Source organism: Protopterus annectens, chromosome 11.part0 (genome assembly GCF_019279795.1).
Source record: "Protopterus annectens isolate FY-2018-M chromosome 11.part0, PAN1.0, whole genome shotgun sequence".
In the NCBI taxonomy this organism is placed as follows: Eukaryota; Metazoa; Chordata; order Ceratodontiformes; family Protopteridae; genus Protopterus; species Protopterus annectens.
The window spans coordinates 1,393,400,353-1,393,420,942 of record NC_056745.1 but is presented as its reverse complement, the minus strand read 5'-3'; the positions used below and the strand labels follow the sequence as shown (position 1 = coordinate 1,393,420,942).

At 38.9% G+C, this 20,590-nt stretch overlaps 1 protein-coding gene across 3 annotated transcripts in view; it reads right to left on the bottom strand.

Annotated features, from left to right (window-relative positions):
* ZNF277 (zinc finger protein 277) overlaps window positions 1–20,590 on the bottom strand; it is a 708,300-nt gene that overhangs the window by 90,151 nt on the left and 597,559 nt on the right. The window contains exon 11 of one of the 3 annotated variants that reach the window (XM_044088678.1): window positions 681–835. The exons of the other annotated variants lie outside the window; for them this stretch is intronic. Within the exon in view, the coding sequence (XP_043944613.1) occupies window positions 681–835 (155 nt within the window). The remainder of the gene's footprint in view (window positions 1–680; window positions 836–20,590) is intronic. 3 annotated transcript variants of the gene reach the window in all.

The following is a 20,590-nucleotide window of genomic DNA, read 5'->3' as shown; positions in this document are numbered from 1 at the left end:
AGACCAAGAATCAGCACCTCCAAACAAAAATGTTTTATTAGCACACCAGATTAACTCTCTTAGTGCCTCAGCTAAAAAAATAGCCTTTACAGAGTAAATGCATCTGTACAATAAACCTCTTTTATACTAAATTTGCTACAGTCATTCATTCAATTGAAAAAACAATTATACAATATCATTCACTAAAAAATGTTCATTCTTAAAAATATATATGCTTATATAAAACTTTTCCAATTACACTCTTTGTTCATACCCTTAGGTTGGAGTGTATTGTATTTTAATATAAAAATAGATTTTTTTTCTTAAAAAATACTTTATAGTGTCTTCACTCAAAAAATCTGATTTAATTTGCTCCAAGACTGTCACTTGTAAACCAAACTACCATGGTGCACTTTATTAAAATGTTCTGCTATTGGGCTAATTGTTTTATTTTTAATATCCCTAATATGTTTCTTAACTACCCATCTGTCATAAAATACTTGTTCTTGCTCCTCTGACAGATTAAAGGGGGGTGGATGGATTCTTAATTGCCTGGAGCCCCAGAGGTTTTATCTTGAGCTCCTGGTATCTCTTAAAACTTAATAAATTATAGTAAACTGCAGTCTCTTTGAATTTAAATTTTTCAATTTGTATGCATAGTTCCTGAATAGCAGGCTTAGAAGAAAGTACCATTTGCTTACCCACTGTGGCAAACGGATTAGATGGAGAACGTAGTCTGTTCTTTCCCATTTGTTTATCGCTTGGGATAAATTGTCCAAGGAACTACTGGTCACCAAAATCGTTTTATCCATTTCCATAACATTTCCAGTCCTTTGGCCCAGCGGCAGATTCATCCCTAAAAAATTATTAAGAGATTATTGGAATGTAGTTAAAAGGGAGGTAGTCCCCCTTAGAGATGTTAAGCTAAGATTTTCTTATCAGAGCAGACGTAACCTCAAAGATTTTTTGGTACATGGGACTTTTAAGAAACCAGTGGAAAATAGAGAAAAGGAAGTGGTAATAGCAGGTACTAAACCTTGTGGAAGTTGTACTGTCTGTAAATATGTAATAGGGACTTTTAATATAATCAATGGAAAAAAATGTCATATACAAGGTTCCTTTTCATGTAAAAGTGTAGGTGTGAGTTATGCACTTAGGTGCCCTTGTGAGAGTTATTACATAGGAGAAAGCTAAAGAAGTCTACGTGAAAGCGTTAAGGAACATATTAGGGATGCTGAAAATAATAAAACAATTAGCCAATAGCAGAACATTTTAATAAAGTGCACCATGGTAGTTTGAATGGTTTACAAGTGGCAGTCTTGGAGCAAATTAAATCAGATTTTTTGAGTGAAGACAGAATAAAGTATTTTTTTAAGAAAAAAATAATCTATTTTTATATTAAAATACAATACACTCCAACCTTAGGGTATGAACAAGGAGTGCAGTTGGAAAAGTTTTATATAATAAGCATATTTTTTTAAGAATGAAAATTGTTTGAGTGAATAATTGATTATAATATTGTATAATTGTTTTTTTCAATTGAATGACTGTAGCAAATTTAGTATAAAAGAGGTTTATTGTAGAGATGCATTTACTCTGTAAAGGCTATTTTTAGCCGAGGCACTAAAATAATTAATCTGATATGCTAATAAAACGTTTTTGTTTGGAGGTGCTGATTCCTGGTCTGTTTCATGGTGTATTACTACACTGTCTGGGTATGAGGCAGCATATCTGACATGTATTTTCTAGATCCTGTCCATTAAACTTGGAAAGGCTGAAGGGGCACTATACATTCCATAAGGAAAGACAGTATGCTGGAATAGGCTCTCTGGTGTTGAAAATATCTGTTCTGGCTTCAGCTGTACGAGAGATTTGTCAGTATCCCTTTGGAAGAGCTAATGTGATCAGTAATCTTACATTTTTTTGTCTTTCTAGGAGTTCTTCAACACTAGGTACTGAATAGACAGCAAATTTCAAATATGACGTTCAGCACTCCTACCACCAGCTTTTGGGAATATTATGGGACTGATCTACTTGCTGTGTGAAAACTGTTTCCTCATGTTAAGCCATTTCTGTATGCCATATTGCACAGCCTTTTCTCTATAGTCTGCTATTCTCTTAAGAACTTAAGTTAACCTTTTGCCATGTAATGATGTCAAATTGGTATTGAACAGCTTTATTCTGCCAGGTAGTTCTGCAAACAGTTCTCGGTCTCTTAACAGAAACCTCTCTTACTTTTTTTGATTCTGTAACTTAGTGGGTTGTCTACCAGAATTGCAGGCAAAGAAGTCAGTTTTCTTCATTCACCAGATCTTACAGTTATTGTTGCTAAACTACAAAGTTCACCTGAAGTTTGTGCTTCTTTTCATGGTTTTAGGACATTAATATAGCAATAACCCATGCCTGGGTGTGGGTAATGCTGGATTTACCCATGGTTGGCGTGGTTTGGTCACGAGGGCGAAGCTTATTTTAAAGCTGTCTCGCTATGTTAAACCCATTTAACATAGCGAGACAGGTTTAAAAAAAAAAAGCAACAGAGAAAGCAAGATCTCCGTTGCTTTTTACACACTGTGTCGCTATGTTAAAGGAGTTTAACATAGCGAGACAGTGTTTTACAAAAGAGTTATACTAATGGAAAAAGTCCGGGCGACCGGACCTTTTTCCATTAGTATAAGTCGATTTACAACGTGCACGCTGACCAATCAGCGTGCACGTTTTGGAATATTAATGGGGGGGGGGTCATGGTATAATATGATATATATCCAGTGGTCTATTTATCAATGTAGCTCATACAATTTAATTTTTCTTTTTATAATGGATGCTGCAATTTAGCAGAAAATGTGTTTTCTGTGGAGGGGACAAAACCAACATCAGGTCTCCAGCTTCGAAATCCATGGTCTTTTTTTTTTCTTTTAATACCTTTAATGAATTATCGCTTGTGACATAGCCACATTTACACTTATATAAAAGTAATCAAACTATATTAACAAGTTAAAATTAACAAACATTATGCTTCACATATATTTCTATATATCATATAACCTAAGCAACATTACATAAACTATTCAGTTCCTGGCCCTTTTTTTTAAACAAGAAACATCTTTATTAAACCATCACTTACAACATAAGCAATCGTACATTTATATAAATTAAAACAAACCACACTGACACAATCGTATTTGCAAGCATTTTACATCACAAAGCATAGTGACACTCCCAGTTGCAAACATTATACATCACTTATAATCTACCCAATCATTTTCAAACATAACATAGTTCACTTAAGTCTTGCCTTCTTTTAAACCTCATTCCTCCCCTGTATGTATTGTTTCCACAATTCCCATTTATTCCCTATGTGGTTTGCTCCTACCTTTTTCTAAAGATCTCAATTCCAGTTATTTTATTTCTCTTACTATACTCAATACTTCTAACACAGTTCAATTAGATTTTGATTTCCATTTTCTAGTAATTGCTTTTTTGGTAGCTACCATAATTAAAGACATCAAGGCCTTACCATGTCTAGGCAATTCTGATTCTATATCATAGCTCAGAAAAATAATCTCACTCATCACACCAATCTGACCATCTAGCATCTCCAACAGTGCATCCCGCAGTGAGTCCTTTAAGTCCCCCAACTCACTGCACTCCCAGAAAATATATTCCTAATTACCTATTTCTTCCCAGTCACACCTCCATAATTTGTTGTCTACCTGAGGAAACATTCTCTGGAATCTACTTGGGGTATAGAAATATTTATGTAAACCTTTCCAAGCAAAAATCCTAAATCTTCTAGATTCTGTTGCACATTTGGAATACATACATATTTCCTCTCATTGTTTCTTTGTGATTTGCTTATCCAATCTCTCTTCCCAATCCTTTCTAACCTCCTCTGATTGATTCTTACAGTTATCATGCAATATTTGATATGCTCTACTAATGATTCCTTTTTAATGGCAGCTTATCTTCTAGATTCGACTAAAAACTCTACCAGTGCTGGTATTTCATTTAGGACCTCGCTATTTCTTTCTCTTTACCTATACACTGATATCAATCCTTGATAGGGAAGGCGATCTCTAACCTGCAGTCCAAATAAATTCTTGGCATCTTTCCATTTTATCATATCCCCTTTCTAGTTATTTTCTCCCAATACCTTGGTTCATTTGCTAGTTTTCTCCAATAAATTCCAGCCCCCACTTGACTATTGTCTATATCCCTAATTGCAGTCATTCCTATTGGTAGAATCTCCTTTCTCCATCCCCATGTTGGCTTAGTTCTTAGAATACTTTCTGCTCCTTTATGGATATAATATTCTGTATGATTATGGTTATTCTCCACAAAGGCCAGCATCCAAAATCAGTCTCTCCTCATTTTTGGAAGCTTCCCCCCTGTTTCAACATCATCTCTTTCCACTTTGAATTATAGTTTTCTGCTAAGCTACGTATATGAGCCTTAACTGTGGAGCTCTGTAATACCCCTTCAAATTGGGTAGTTCCAATCTGCCCTGTTCTAATGGAAGGATTAGCTTGTCCCACTTGACTCTTGCTGTCATTCCCGCTCAGATAAAGTACATCAACTCTTTATTAATTGCAATCCACAACTTCTGCTCTGGTTGATTAAGGTATGCCTGACCTGTGTATTAGACTAAAGGGACTAAAAACATTTTGACTGCTTGTATCTTAAGCTTCCATTTTCTCAGTTTTTGTATTATCTTTTGTTTAGTCTCTTCCCATATATCCTTAGCTAGCACACCAGAATAATTTTTAATCCATACTCCTAAAAAATTCATTTTATCATGTCCCCATAAATAAGGATGTTGCTGAACCAATTTGTGTGTGGGTACATAATTTAACGCTACTGCCTTTGTTTTAGCTTCATGAATTTTGTATCCGGAAAAGATCTGAAATCATCTCAAAATGTTCAAGATTTATTTTATACCTGTTTTGTCAAGTATAAAATAATATCATCTGCAAACCAAGCCAGCTTTTCTATACCAATTATATCCTTCAGCTTATGAGTCCCTTATTTTCTTTGCCAATGGTTCAAAATATAATGCAAATAACAGGGGAAAGAGGACACCCTTGCCTGGTTCCTCTGCTCAAGCAGAAATTATCAGAAAAGACCCCTCCCACTTTAATGTTCGCCTCCTATCCCTCGTATATCTTCCTAATCGACCTTATAATTTTTTGCAGGAAATGCAAATACTTCCATTGCCCTGCTCATAAAATCCCAGCTTATTCTGTGAAATGCTTTCCCTGCATCAAAACCCACCAACAACAATGGTATTTCCTTACATTATGCTTCCTTCTGAATTATCAATGTTCTGTTAATAATGTCTGCCTTTCCTCCACAAAACCACATTGATCTCTATCAATTTTGGCATCACGTTTGCCATTATAGAAATGAACACTTTATAATCATGATTTAGTACTGAAATGAGCCTGTATATAACTGGATCTGATGGATCCTTACCTTCTATAGGTATTATAGCTACCACTGCTTTCTTCCAGGATGTTGGTACTTTTCCTCCTCTTAAGTTACCGTTAAACAAAACCTTCCAGATCTTTGTCTGTTTTTTCTTCCTAGCTTCCAGACATCCACAGGAATACCATCTATTCCTGGGCACTTTCCTGTAGATCAGTTATACATCACAATTTTTATCTCATCTCCTCCTATTTTAACCATTAGTAACTGAGCCTCATCTACCACACATCTTGGCTTATTTAATTCTTCCATAAACATTTCCATTTGCATCTTTTCTTGATTTTCATGCTTCTCTGCTTTATACAGACTTTCACAGAATTTCCTAAATATTTATAGTACCTCTACAGGATCTCGTTACCTTCCTTCTTATGAGCTCTCTTGGCAATAGCCTTTTCTACTTTCTGTTGCCTGAGTTTTTATGCTAAATGTTTTTATGCCCTAGTGTTATCAAACAACAATTGCTTAACAGCAATCTTTCTAAACTTGAGCATTTTTATCAAGGTAATCCCTTATTTTTTGCTTAGCATTCTGCATTTGATCCTCTCTTTTTTTCCTGTGAGATCCCCCTATTCTGCAATACATTAACATTTGTCAGTCCCTCTAAATAATTTTTGTTTCCTCTTAACCATAGCTCACTTTCTTTTATTTCCACCCCATTTTTAAAGTCTGCCATATTTTTATCCCAAAAGACTTTGAACACCAAATAAAAATGAACCACCAGGAGAGAAGACCTCAGTGCAGCCAAAATTTACTGAAGGTTAAGCGCTTTTATCTGCGTAAGACCAGACTTCATCAGAACCTTATTTTTACCCACTCCCTAGCTATATTTTCAGAACAAATTTCTATCCTCTCTAAACTTCTGAATATTCTACACTACCCATTCCTTAAATTCCTCTCTTTTCAAAAGATAGGTGGGAAAAGCAGCAGTGTTTAATTTTTACTTCATCATCCTGGGTTTTTAACATATCAAGACCATCAATTAAATGCACATGTTCATGTGAAATGTAAATTCTGTCTAGCCTAGCCCAGTTTTTATATCTTGGGGAATAATATAGGAATTCACTCCAAACTCCTATTACTGAATTCACATCATCCATGCAAAATACTTTCATAAATTTCTTCAAAAATCTGTCCTCCTTTTTTATTCTTTCCCTTTTGGGGCCCCCAGATACATCTTCACTGCTGCAAGTCACATTCCAATCCCCACCTATAAGTAATATTTCTTGCCGAAAACTGATTATTTCTCCCAGAATTTTCTTAAGCTTAATTATAGCAGTTTTAGCTTGAATATAAATACATGCCAGTGTAATCCTCCTCCCTTGCCAGCACTACAAATCTGCCATTATCTTTTTTATCCACTTCTATTACTATTGGAGCTCCTCTTGAAATTAATAGAAGTACTCTTTTCCTTTGTCCCAGGTATTCCACTGAATAACCATCCTGAAAACGTTATCAAATTCACATGTTCAGTTCTAAGTGTGCCGCCTGTAACACAGTTATTTGCACTCCACATTTTTTAATAGTTCACTACTCTCTTTTTTGTGTTTATTTGGGAGACCTTTGACATTTAAAGACATTACAGAAGGCATTGTTAAATTTAAAAGCTATTATTCCCACTTATGTATAAAACTTTTTTTTGTTAAATGTCTAGTTCCAGAGTTTGTGTTACATGCACACACTGCTTGGCAGGTTGAACTTTTATACTATTTTTTCTTGTCATAGCCATTTGAGCCTACGTCAGATCTTTTTGTTTTATTGAAAGCCCTAAAAAAAAAAAAAAAAACACTGCCAGTACTCCTTAAAACCTATTAACTTAATACTAACAAACAAAACTATGTACATCTTCAAATATTGAAGTTTTCCTTAACAGGAACAAAAGTTCCAAACTGACTGCCATTAAGTTAACCTAAAAGAAAGGTTATGCATGATAAAATGCATGGTGCAGCCTGTGCTAAGTAGTGAATTCCATGATCCTCGTATTTTTCTTATACACTCCTTGTTGTGTAGCTTGAGTTCTTTCCATGTGCTTCAATAAGATGGTCATTACCAACTTCAACCCATCTTCAAAGTTGGTATAGTGCTCTGTGACATCTTTAAATAAGTATTTTCTTCCTCCTAAGTCTCTCTGGCCATATCTAAGAGTCCATGAGGGGTGTATGACATAACATCTTTAAAGAACTGAACCCTGTGGAGGTCTGGGCACTTCTCTAATGGCAGGAGGAAGTGTGGTATTACCTGGACACAGTTTCTTGTCATCTTCTTCAATGACTTTTCTCAGCATGGAGTTTAATGTTTGATTAAATACTGAACTAAGATACCTGCCTATGGATGGTACACAAAGTTTAATTTATTTACTTTAAAGCACTGGCACAGTTGGTGCATTATTCTGCATGTAAACAGAGTCCTGATTAGTGCGTGGTTCTTTAGATATCCCTACAATGGGGAATAATAATTCAATGGCTATATATATATATATATATATATATATATATATATATATATATATATATATATACACATACACAAACACAGACAAATATGCCAAGGCAGTTCTTGTTGAAACTATGCTGCATACCCGTTTTTCTGCTCAGGTATAAGTAATAGCAGTAATAAATGCAGCCACTGATTGCAACTCCTATTGTTATCAAAGGTCCTTGGCATAAATTCAATAATTCACCACAAGGAACTTGCTACTTTTTCAGATATGCATTATTGTGCAATATCTATGTGGACAGATTAATGCTCTCATCAGATCTCTATCAACACTGACAATGGGAAGGATGTCTGGCACCATCCCCATTCTAAGCAAAGCATTTTGTAGTATTTATTGATTAGTTAAGGGTTTAAGAAAAGTCATTATTTTCATGCTTTTTAGCCATAATATAGACCAAAAGGGCAGGCATTACACAAAATAATTGCTAAGAAAATAATTCTATATAGAAGTATGTATACACAGTTGGATATATTGAACTACAGATGAAAATAACTCAAATGCAAATTTGCATCATAAAGAATTATGAAAAATAACATTCATACAGTTCCAGAGCAACTTACTAAATGAAAAACTTTGAAGGCAGATATTTTAAATCCATTAATACCAGACATTTTAAATAACTCACATATAAGTAGCAATAAAAACCTGCCTTTTGATCTTTTAGTCAATAAACACTTTAGTCCAATTAAAAGACTAATTAAAAAGATGATGTAAGTCAGAATTTTCTGTTAAGTTCATTACATTGCTCCTCTTTAAAATAGTAAAGTGATTATTCTATAATTTTCTTTCATTTGCCTGATTGTAATGCATCTTCTTCTGCTAGCTGCAAACTACCTATGATGCCACCCAAAGTAGATTAAATATTACTACCCAATTAGCTGCATTATATTTAATGTAGGCAGCATGTACGTTATGCTTACTACTTTTTAAAATACCTCAGAGAGGTTTTATTCTTACACAGAGTGCTCCTCATGCCCTTCAGACAAAAATGATCCAGTTTACAAAATGTCACATTAATTTTTACTAAAATGCTATTAAATAAGAATCCCTTTGTTGATATGTATATTTAAAGTCAGTAAATTCATCACACGAGTAAATACCACTTTCTATCAATTTCCCTCATACCAAAAGATTGCTGTACAATACCAGTAACGTTATCTGCTCCTTTAGAACAATAATGTTGTTTATCAGGTATGATTAAATCACCTAAGTGCTCCTCTTGGAGTACATGTCTAATGAGGTGGGTAGGATTTGTTTCAAGTGGAGATCACACTTCAGGTCTAGTTCAGCTTGTTATTATCTGAAACTTAAGAGCCATGATGAAGCCAGGTATGAACAAGTACTTAAAGCCAGCAAAATGGGTTTCTACACTGACAGACATATACGAGATGGGATGTAGAAACAATGGTGCACAGTGCATAGTGCATAGTACATACCAAGACCCCAAAGGCACATTAAATAACCAGATATTTTAGTAATTTAAAGACAGTAATGTATACAAGGAACTTATGCATTTACTGCTGGGCTCATAATGTCTTCACTGTATTTATAAGACAAAGTAAGCCATACACCATAATGACTGCCATAAAATATACTACTGACAAATATAATAGCAATGTACTGTAGAAGTCTTTGAGAAATATACCAGTCAGTTAATCCCTAGCACACAAATTCACATTCATGACAATGCAGCTGCATCCCAGACACAATCACAAAATACTGGGTTCTGTATAGAAATCGGCCTCTCATAAAGATGAGAAAAGGCAGTACCCTATAATACTACAAATAAAGGGGAACCACCCTTCTCATGGATATCATAAAGGTGCTGTTCCCCTGATGTGGATGTGTGTGTGTGTGTGTGTGTGTGTGTGTGTGTGTGATCAAAGATAGCAACACAGGACATCTGAAGAATGGATGTGATAGTAAATAAGTGCACAAGTACAGCAAAGCCATAACCCATGTCCTGTGTCAATGGTATACATGATCTAGTCTAGTGTGTGCTGTAACACAGATGTGACCAAATACAACACAGTGAATAACAGGAATGCCATCCAATGTATTATGGCAGTCAAAATACACCGGACAATGCATAATAAATACCCATGCCATACTGTACACATAATATGTAACTAAATGTCACCAGTCAAGTCAAATGGCAACAAGCGGCATTGTGCAGGCCACCAAGATGTGCATGTGTACATAAGTTAACAAGCATGTAAGGTATCTTGGATTTTAGCACAATGCCATGGTTATGTTGTAGCACCTAGTTCCATCTCTGTTGTCCATTTTCATTTTTCCTCAACATACAGGTTTGGATCCGATCCTCCAATCTGACTTGGCTGTTACTATAGCTTGTGATCACCCAAAAGCTCTCGAGCCCCTTCCCTACCCATAATGCACCAACCCCTAACATACCTCAGATAATGTTTGCTGTTTTATAAAGGTAAAAAAACTAATGTCTTTCGGCTTTTCCTGGTTATGGGTCGCCACAGTGGAACTTCGGTTCACTAATGATTGGTAGTGGATGTTTACGCTGCCGAAGTGCCAGCCCGATGACCAACCTTCAAAGAAGGCACACCCATTCATGAACACACCTACTTGCATGTCTTTAAACGTCACTCGACCGTGGGGAGGACATGCAGACTCCACACAGAAGGTGCTCCAGCCGAGAATCGAACTGGAGAATCTCTTGCTGTGAGGCGACAACGATAACTGCTGCACCACCAGGTAAAAGTACTATAAATATTGTAACAGTGCATACCGTATCTGGGGTTCAATAGGAAGGACAACGATGTCATTATACATGCTCATTCTTCCAAAAATTCACCATGAAACATCATGGTTGGGGGTTGGAGGGTGAGAAGTTGAGGAAGAATGAAAACAGACATCACAGATGGAACATTATGGTAAGTACATAACTTCTTTATATGAGGCTGTCAATTGTTATTCTATCTTCAACATATGGGACAGAGTTCCCAGCTACCTAAATCGCCGAGTGGACTCTAAGAAAGGGTATTCCTGAGCACAGTTGAGCCAAAAGCTGATCTACACCTAAGACCAGACCCAGTTTGTAATAGGTAATAAAGGTATGAGGATTAGCCCAAGTTGCAGCTGTACACATGTCATTCATGGAAGCCCTAGCAAGAAACACTGAAGAAGTTGACATGGACCTAGTGGAATGGACTTTTAAAGGTCTTGGTAAGGACAGACCCAACCTATTATAGATAAATGGTAAACACACCGTCAGACATTTGGCTAAAGTCACTTTTGCAACCGATTTTCCTAATTTACAATCTGCAAATGATAGGAATAACTGATCTGTTTTTCTAATATCTTTCCTAGTATAGAGATAAAAATGTAACTACATGTGGACATCTAATAAATGAAGCATATGTAATTATGAAAAGACTGGTAAGTTAATGGACTGATTAATACTGTTTTCTGACACCACCTCAGGAAGGAAAGAAGCATTTGTACTCAAAGTTACTCTGGCCTTATGAAAAGTCAAATAGGGAGGTTTAGAGGTAAAGGCCACTAGAAAGATAATTTTCTAGGTCAGGAATTTAAGATAACATTTAGCTGCTGGTTCAAAGGGAGAATGAATTAGGGACTGCAGCACCAAATTTAAACCCCACGGTGGAGTAGGATCTTTATACGGGGGGGTCTCAGAAGGAGGTGCCTGTCAAAAAGGCTTTAGAAAGCTTAGATGAAATCAAAGAAGAATTTCCAGATCCAGTATGGAAATTGGAAATTGCTGCTAACTGAACTCTAAGTGTCAAGGAGCTAGCTCCTTCATTAAAACTTGATGCCAAAAATTCGAGAACACTTTGTATAAGGGCTGGCAAAGGATCAATGTGTATCTGCTGTGCCCAAAAGATGAACCTTTTCCATTTGCTTCTGTAAAATTTTCTGGTAGAGGCCTTATGGGAAGACAAACGTATCTTGTGAACAGAGAGCATCGGCTGTCCAGCTACTAAAGGAAATGGAGAGACCATGCTGTTTGAGATATCCGGATGTATCATGCCTGTTGGGTGAGACAAGAGATCTGGATTTGGATCCAGATTCTAATGTGGGTAAATCAGATGAGGCCAAAGGAAGGGGAACCAAATATGTTGAGGCTAGTGAGGTGCAATGAGGATTACTTTATTCTTCATCCAGGCAGCTTTCTGTAGGAATTTAGGATTCCGGGGAGTTGGAGGGTAGGCAAAGAGAAGACAGAGGGGCCAATCATGGATTAGACTATCCTTCAGTGATTCCCCCAGTGGAGGGATCGGGCAGAGAAGTTGCTGCACTTGTTTAGGGGAAATGTAAAAAGATCACAGCAAGGCTGGTGCCATTGATGGAAAATTATATTTGTCACTTTCTTCTTGAGAGACAACTCATGGGTTAGTAGAATGAATCTGTTCAGTTTGTCTACTATCACGTTGGATTTCCCTGGAATTTGCTATCAGAAAGCAGTTGGAAGAGATTGCTCACTGCCACACTTTGAGGGCTTCTCAACACGAGGGGTAAACATGGTTCCCCCTTGTTTGCTGATGTACCAAACTACTGATGTCTGTCTGAATCACAATTGTCCAGAAAGGGAGAGTGTCTTGGAATACCTGCAATGTTAACAGCACCACTGTCATCTCTAGGACATTGTTATGCATATTGGCCTCTTTGGGGGTCCAAGTGCCTTGGGCTGTTTTCCCCAGGAAGTGCCCCCCCCCCAATATGGGAAGTGCCCATGGTTACTATAGCCTTGGGCTGAAGGAGGATGAAAGTACAGTCTTGTAGAACCTGACATAATCGATTTCACCACCAAAGGTATCTCCTGCATGCCTGAATCATTATTATTTTTGCTGACATATGATGATAAAGAATTTACCACTGTCGCTTATATCCATTGAAGAAATTTCATGTGAAATCTTGCTAAAGAACTAGAATTATGGTCACTGACACTTACTCAGGCTTGTAGGATCAGCTGAGCTGAAATTTTGGTGCTGCAAATTATTTTCTTGACCTGTGACCTTGAGAGGAAGAGAAGCTACTACTGGTGTTGTGTTGAATATCGTTCCTATGAATTCCAATGTCTGAGTAAGTTGTAACTGAGACTTGTTGTAGCTTATGATTATTCCAAGTTAGGAATAAGTCCAGAGTACATGATTCCTTGCTTTTATTAGCAGATGCTCTTCGGGGTGGTAATGAGCCAGTCGTCTAAGTATGGAAACACTAGGAATCCCTGCAGTCTCAACTGACTTGCTCCCACTGCCATGGCCCTGTTTTCTTGGCACTAAAAAGAATCTTGAGTAAATTCTGGAATTTATCTGGTCTGGTGGGAACTCCTAGATTTTTTTTTCTAGCAGCTTTTGTATTTCTAGTGCTGGTGCTTTCCTCGGACTGGATGGAACATCAGGAAATTTGCATATAGATGGAGGTGGAAGGGAAAAGGGAATTATATAACCTCTGGAAATAATGCTCTGCTCCCATGTATATTTTGTGATGTCTAGCCAGGCTCTCTGGTGCAGGGATAAATGACCCACTGACTGCCTCCAGAGGGGGGACAATCGGTCCTTCTTTCAGATGCACTAATGAGGTCTACAGGAGAAAGAATCTCTGGCCCCTTGGTTCCGTGGGTCTCCTCTGCCATGTGGGCACAGTCGTCCATTGGAGTTCCCCCCCTACCCGTGGGAGAACTATCTCCAATGTGAATCTTGGAAAGGACCCTGGGACTTACTGAACAATATCTTCCATCCACCTCGTTGACCTCTGAGGGGCTGAAAAACATATGCCCATTGCAGAGAGGGTCTTTCCATCTTTTTCACACCTGGAGAGTGTGGCCTTCACTTTTGGGCCAAACAATCTGCCATCAAAGGGTGCACTGATGAACGAGGATGTGAAGGGCTCCATAAAATCACACAAGCTCATCCATGCATGTCGCCTGATTGAAATGTCTAAACCCCGGATACCCATGAGGTACCTTGAGCTAAGCCTAGTTTATACATTTGCTATAGATTGAAGGGTAGTAAACTGTGAGGCCACTGAAGACTGAGCCTCAGCATTAGTGGTCCTTGAAAGGGAGTTTGAAAGTTCCTAGATCAAAGTCCCTTTGCAATCTTGAAGTGTGCCAAGTAGTTCAGCGACCTAACGGCAAAAGTTGCTGAAGCATACACACACTTCCCTGTCCAATGTCCTAGACTCTCTGTTAGGAGGATGGACAGAGGAACTCTGCTCAGCTAGTTCCTTTCTGGTGGCTGCCACCATGACCAAAGCATTTATGGGCACCACTTACTCCAGAACGTGTTGCCTGCTGGTGGAGGCAGAATCCAATCTGGTCTCTTGGAGATTGGCTCAACTGAATCAGGCTCCTTCCACATCCACCTAGAAATCAAGTCAATGAGCTCTTCAGTGAGTGCAGTTACCCAGGAAGTAGATGGACCAGCTCCAAAGGCTTCCAGAAATACTCATTCTTTCAGTGAAGAGTTATCTAGAGGACCAACCACCTCTCTGCTTAAGAATCTCAAGGATGCCTCTCTGAATGAGAAGTCTTCTGGAGGTGATCTTGGGGACCCTTCTCCTTCATTGAAATCAGCATCCCCAGTGACTGCCTCCTGAGGGGAGTGCCTCCCCTTGCACTTCCTCTGCCTAGGGACTTCCTCGGTGGGATGCTCTAGTTAAGTATCAGAAGAGACTGTAATGTCCTGCTGGGTGGACTGGAGACTTTGACCTGGCTGTCCTTGTGCAGTAGAATGATATGGCTCAAGATAAAGAGACATCTGGGATCCAGATGAACGATCTGAGGGAGAAGGGTCTATCCATTCTGTCAGAGTAGAAAATACTCTCTTCACTACCTCAAAGGCAGACTGATCCAGGGAGAAGGAAAACAACAGATGTGAGAAGCCAGGCTTCTGGCCCACTGCCTCCCACTGCCCCAAAAGCAATCTACCTGAGGCAGAGATGGCTCAGAAAACTTTGAAGTAAACTCCAGAGCCTTGGATTCAACATGGCACTTTGACTACACTGGTTCAGAGAGAACCAGAGACTGCCTCAGATCCAAGGTTAAAAGTACCTTTAGATCAGACCCAGACAGTTCAGATTCAGGGACTCCAAAATGATAAGATGGATTAGAGAAGCAGCCACCATAGGTGGTGTGGTGGAAAGACGGGCTTCCTGACCCCAGGGGGTAGGATCTGGGAGAACACCCATCTGTATCTGCACAAAGAGGAATTTCCTTGTCATTCTGTCCATGTCTTCCTCAGTCAAACTTCTAAAAGAACAAAATGAGATGAGTGAAGGTGACCTGGAGTGGCATCTCTTTCTAGGCAGAGAAGTCCGATCTGAAGTAGTAGGATACGAGGATTTTTTGGTCAGATCCCTCAAAGTCTGCATTGGTACAAAATTCGGATCAGACTTGAGCTTTTTTTCTTGGCGACTACAAAGATGGAGTCTCTACTAAGCAGAAGACCTTGGAGACTGGGTCAAAGGCTCCTTAACTTCAGATTTGGAGGATTGAGTCCTACAATTAGATTCACCAAAAGAGGAAAGACATAAACCTTTCAATATCAAGTGTTCTTCTTGTCTGCTATTGCTGTTGGATTGAAATTATTACAAACTGAACAATCAATTTGAAAATGATCTGGGCCCAAACAGTAAAAGTACAAATTATGGGCACTGGATAAGGGTAATTTGTTTCCACATTTTTGACCCATTTTAAAACCAGAAAAAGGTTCATCAGACATACTGAAAAAAAGTTAAATTAGCAATAAAGACAGTTTATAGAGAGATAGATACAGATGTACATTATATAGATATATATGGGGGGTAAAGGGAAAATGATACCAGCTATGGTATTATGGTATCAAGAGTACAAGACAGTGTAATAGAAGAAAAAAAAAAAAAATGAAGGAAAAAGGAAAATTAAAAATTCGAAAGTGGCAAAAGAGTATGTTAGGGGTTTTTGTATAATGGGAAGGGAAAGGTCTCGAGAGCTTTTTGGTGATCACAAGCTATAGCAAAGGCCATGTCAGATCTAAAACCATATGCTGAGGATAGAATAAAAATTGACATAAAATCTAATGACACTAGTAACACACAGTGAAGAACATGACAGTGCTGATCCTGTGGATATGTCCTATCTAATGCATACATGTATTAGTGATACCGCTGATCCTGTGGATATGCCCCACCTGATGCATACATGTATGAGTGACAGCGCTGATCCTGTGGATGTGTCCTACCTGATGCATGCAAGTATGACTGATAGCACTGATCCTGTGGATATGCCCCACCTGATGCATACATGTATTAGTGAGAGCGCTAATCCTGTGGGTATGCCCTACCTGATGCATGTATGAGAGATGGCGCTAATCCTGTGGATATTTCCCACCTGATGCATGCATGTATGAGAGATAGTGCTAATCCTGTGGATATTTCCCACCTGATGCATGCATGTATGAGTGATAGCACTAATCCTGTGGATATTCCCCACCTGATGCATGCATGTAATAGTGATAGCGGTGATCCTGTGGATGTGTCCTATCTGATGCATGCAAGTATGACTGATAGCGCTGATCCTGTGGATATGCCCCACCTGATGCATACATGTATTAGTGATAGCACTGATCCTATGGATATGCACCACCTGACGCATACATGTATGAGTGAAAGTGCTGATCCTGGGGATATGCCCTACCTGATGCATGTATGTATTAGTGATGGTGCTGATCCTGTGTATATGTCCTATCTGATGCATACATGTACGAATGATAGCGCTAATCCGGTGGATATGCCATACGCGATGCATACATGTATGAGTGATAGCATTGATCCTGTGAATGTGCCCCACCTGATGCATACATGTATTAGTGATAGCGCTGATTCCCTGGATATGCCCCGCCTGATGCATGCATGTATTAGTGATAGCGCGGATCCTGTGGATATGCCCTACCTGATGCATGCATGTATTAGTGATAGTGTGGATCCTGTGGATGTGTCCTACCTGATGCATGCATTAGTGATAGTGCTAATCCTGTGGATATGCGCTAACTGAAGCATACATGTATGACTGATGGCACTGATCCTGTGGATATGTCCTACCTGATGCATACATGTATGAGTGATAGCGCTGATCCTGTGGATATAACCTACCTGATGCATGCCTGTATTAGTGATAGTGCTGATCCTGTGGATGTGTCCTACCTGATGCATGCATGTATTAGTGACAGCGCTGCTGCTGTGGATATGCCCACCTGATGCATACATGTATTAGTGATAGCGCTGATCTGGTGAATATGCCCTACCTGATGTCTGCATGTATGACTGATAGTGCTGATCTTGTGGATATGCCCTACCTGATGCATATACATATATATATCTATATATATATATATCTATATATATCTCTATATATCTATATATATATATATATATATATATATATATATATATATATATATATATATCTATCTATATATATATATATATATATATATATATATATATATATATATATATATATGAGTGATAGCGCTGATCCTGTGGATATTCCCTACCTGATGCATGCATATAGCAGTGATAGCGCTGATCCTGTGGATATGCCCCACCTGATGCATACATGTATGAGTGATAGCAGTGATCCTGTGGATATGCCCCAAAGGATGCATACATGTATGACTGATAGTGCTGATTCAGTGGATATGCCCCACCTGATGCATACATGTATTAGTGATAGCGCTGATCCAGTGGATATCCCCTACCTGATGCAGGCATGTATGACTGATAGATCTGATCCTGTGGATATTCCCCACCTGAGGATTACATGTATTAGTGACAGCACTGATCCTGTGGATATGCCCTACCTGATGCATGCATGTATGACTTATAGCACTGATCCTGTGGATATGCACCAACTGATGCATACATGTATTAGTGAGAGTGTTGATCCTGTGGATATGACCTACATAATGGATGCATGTATGACTGATGGAGCTGATCCTGTGGATATGCCCCACCTGATGCATACCTGTATTAGTGAGAGAGCTGATCCTGTGGATATGCCCTACCTGATGCATGTATGAGAGATAGTGCTAATCCTATGCATATTCCCCACCTGATGCATGCATGTATGAGTGATAGTGCTAATCCTGTGGATATTCACCACCTGATGCATGCATGTATGAGTGATAGTGCTGATCCTGTGGATATGCTCCTACTTGATGCATACATGTATAAGTGATAGCGGTGATCCTGTGGATATGCCCCCACTTGATGCAAGCATGTATCAGTGATAGCAATGATCCTGTGGATATGCCCCACCTGTTGCATACATCTATTTGTGAATGCGCTGATCCTGTGGATATGCCCTACCTGATGCATACATGTATTAGTGATAGCACTGATCCTATGGATATGCACCACCTGACGCATACATGTATGAGTGAAAGTGCTGATCCTGGGGATATGCCCTACCTGATGCATGTATGTATTAGTGATGGTGCTGATCCTGTGTATATGTCCTATCTGATGCATACATGTACGAATGATAGCGCTAATCCGGTGGATATGCCATATGCGATGCATACATGTATGAGTGATAGCATTGATCCTGTGAATGTGCCCCACCTGATGCATACATGTATTAGTGATAGCGCTGATTCCCTGGATATGCCCCACCTGATGCATGCATGTATTAGTGATAGCGCGGATCCTGTGGATATGCCCTACCTGATGCATGCATGTATTAGTGATAGTGTGGATCCTGTGGATGTGTCCTACCTGATGCATGCATTAGTGATAGTGCTAATCCTGTGGATATGCTTAACTGAAGCATACATGTATGACTGATGGCACTGATCCTGTGGATATGTCCTACCTGATGCATACATGTATGAGTGATAGCGCTGATCCTGTGGATATACCCTACCTGATGCATGCCTGTATTAGTGATAGTGCTGATCCTGTGGATGTGTCCTACCTGATGCATGCATGTATTAGTGACAGCGCTGCTGCTGTGGATATGCCCACCTGATGCATACATGTATTAGTGATAGCGCTGATCTGGTGAATATGCCCTACCTGATGTCTGCATGTATGACTGATAGTGCTGATCTTGTGGATATGCCCTACCTGATGCATATACATATATATATCTATATATATATCTATATATATCCATATCTATATATATATATATATATATCTATATATCTATATATATATATATATCTATATATATATATATCTATATATATATATCTATATATATATATATATCTATATATATATATCTATATATATATATCTATATATATATATCTATATATATATATATATATATATCTATATATATATATATATATATATATATATACACATATGAGTGATAGCGCTGATCCTGTGGATATTCCCTACCTGATGCATGCATATAGCAGTGATAGCGCTGATCCTGTGGATATGCCCCACCTGATGCATACATGTATGAGTGATAGCAGTGATCCTGTGGATATGCCCCAAAGGATGCATACATGTATGACTGATAGTGCTGATTCAGTGGATATGCCCCACCTGATGCATACATGTATTAGTGATAGCGCTGATCCAGTGGATATCCCCTACCTGATGCAGGCATGTATGACTGATAGATCTGATCCTGTGGATATTCCCCACCTGAGGATTACATGTATTAGTGACAGCACTGATCCTGTGGATATGCCCTACCTGATGCATGCATGTATGACTTATAGCACTGATCCTGTGGATATGCACCAACTGATGCATACATGTATTAGTGAGAGTGTTGATCCTGTGGATATGACCTACATAATGCATGCATGTATGACTGATGGAGTTGATCCTGTGGATATGCCCCACCTGATGCATGTATGAGAGATAGTGCTAATCCTATGCATATTCCCCACCTGATGCATGCATGTATGAGTGATAGTGCTAATCCTGTGGATATTCACCACCTGATGCATGCATGTATGAGTGATAGTGCTGATCCTGTGGATATGCTCCTACTTGATGCATACATGTATAAGTGATAGCGGTGATCCTGTGGATATGCCCCCACTTGATGCAAGCATGTATCAGTGATAGCAATGATCCTGTGGATATGCCCCACCTGTTGCATACATCTATTTGTGAATGCGCTGATCCTGTGGATATGCCCTACCTGATGCATACAAGTATGAGTGATATCCCTGATCCTGTGGATATGCCCTACCTGATGCAGGCACGTATGACTGATAGTGCTGGTCTTGTGGGTATGCCCCACCTGATGCAAACATGTGTTAGTGATGGCGCTGATCCAGTGGATATCCCCTACCTGATGCAGGCATGTATGACTGATAGTGCTGATCCTGTGGATATTCCCCACCTAAGGATTTCATGTATTAGTGAGAGCACTGATCCTGTGGATATGCCCCACCTGATGCATGCATGTATTAGTGAGAGCACTGATCCTGTGGATATGCCCCACCTGATGCTTACATGTATTAGTGAGAGCACTGATCCTGTGGATATGCCCTACCTGATGCATGCATGTATGAGTGATATCCCTGATCCTGTGGATATGCCCTACCTGATGCAGGCACGTATGACTGATAGTGCTGAACCTGTGGATGTACCCCCCCCACGATGCATACATGTATGAGTGAT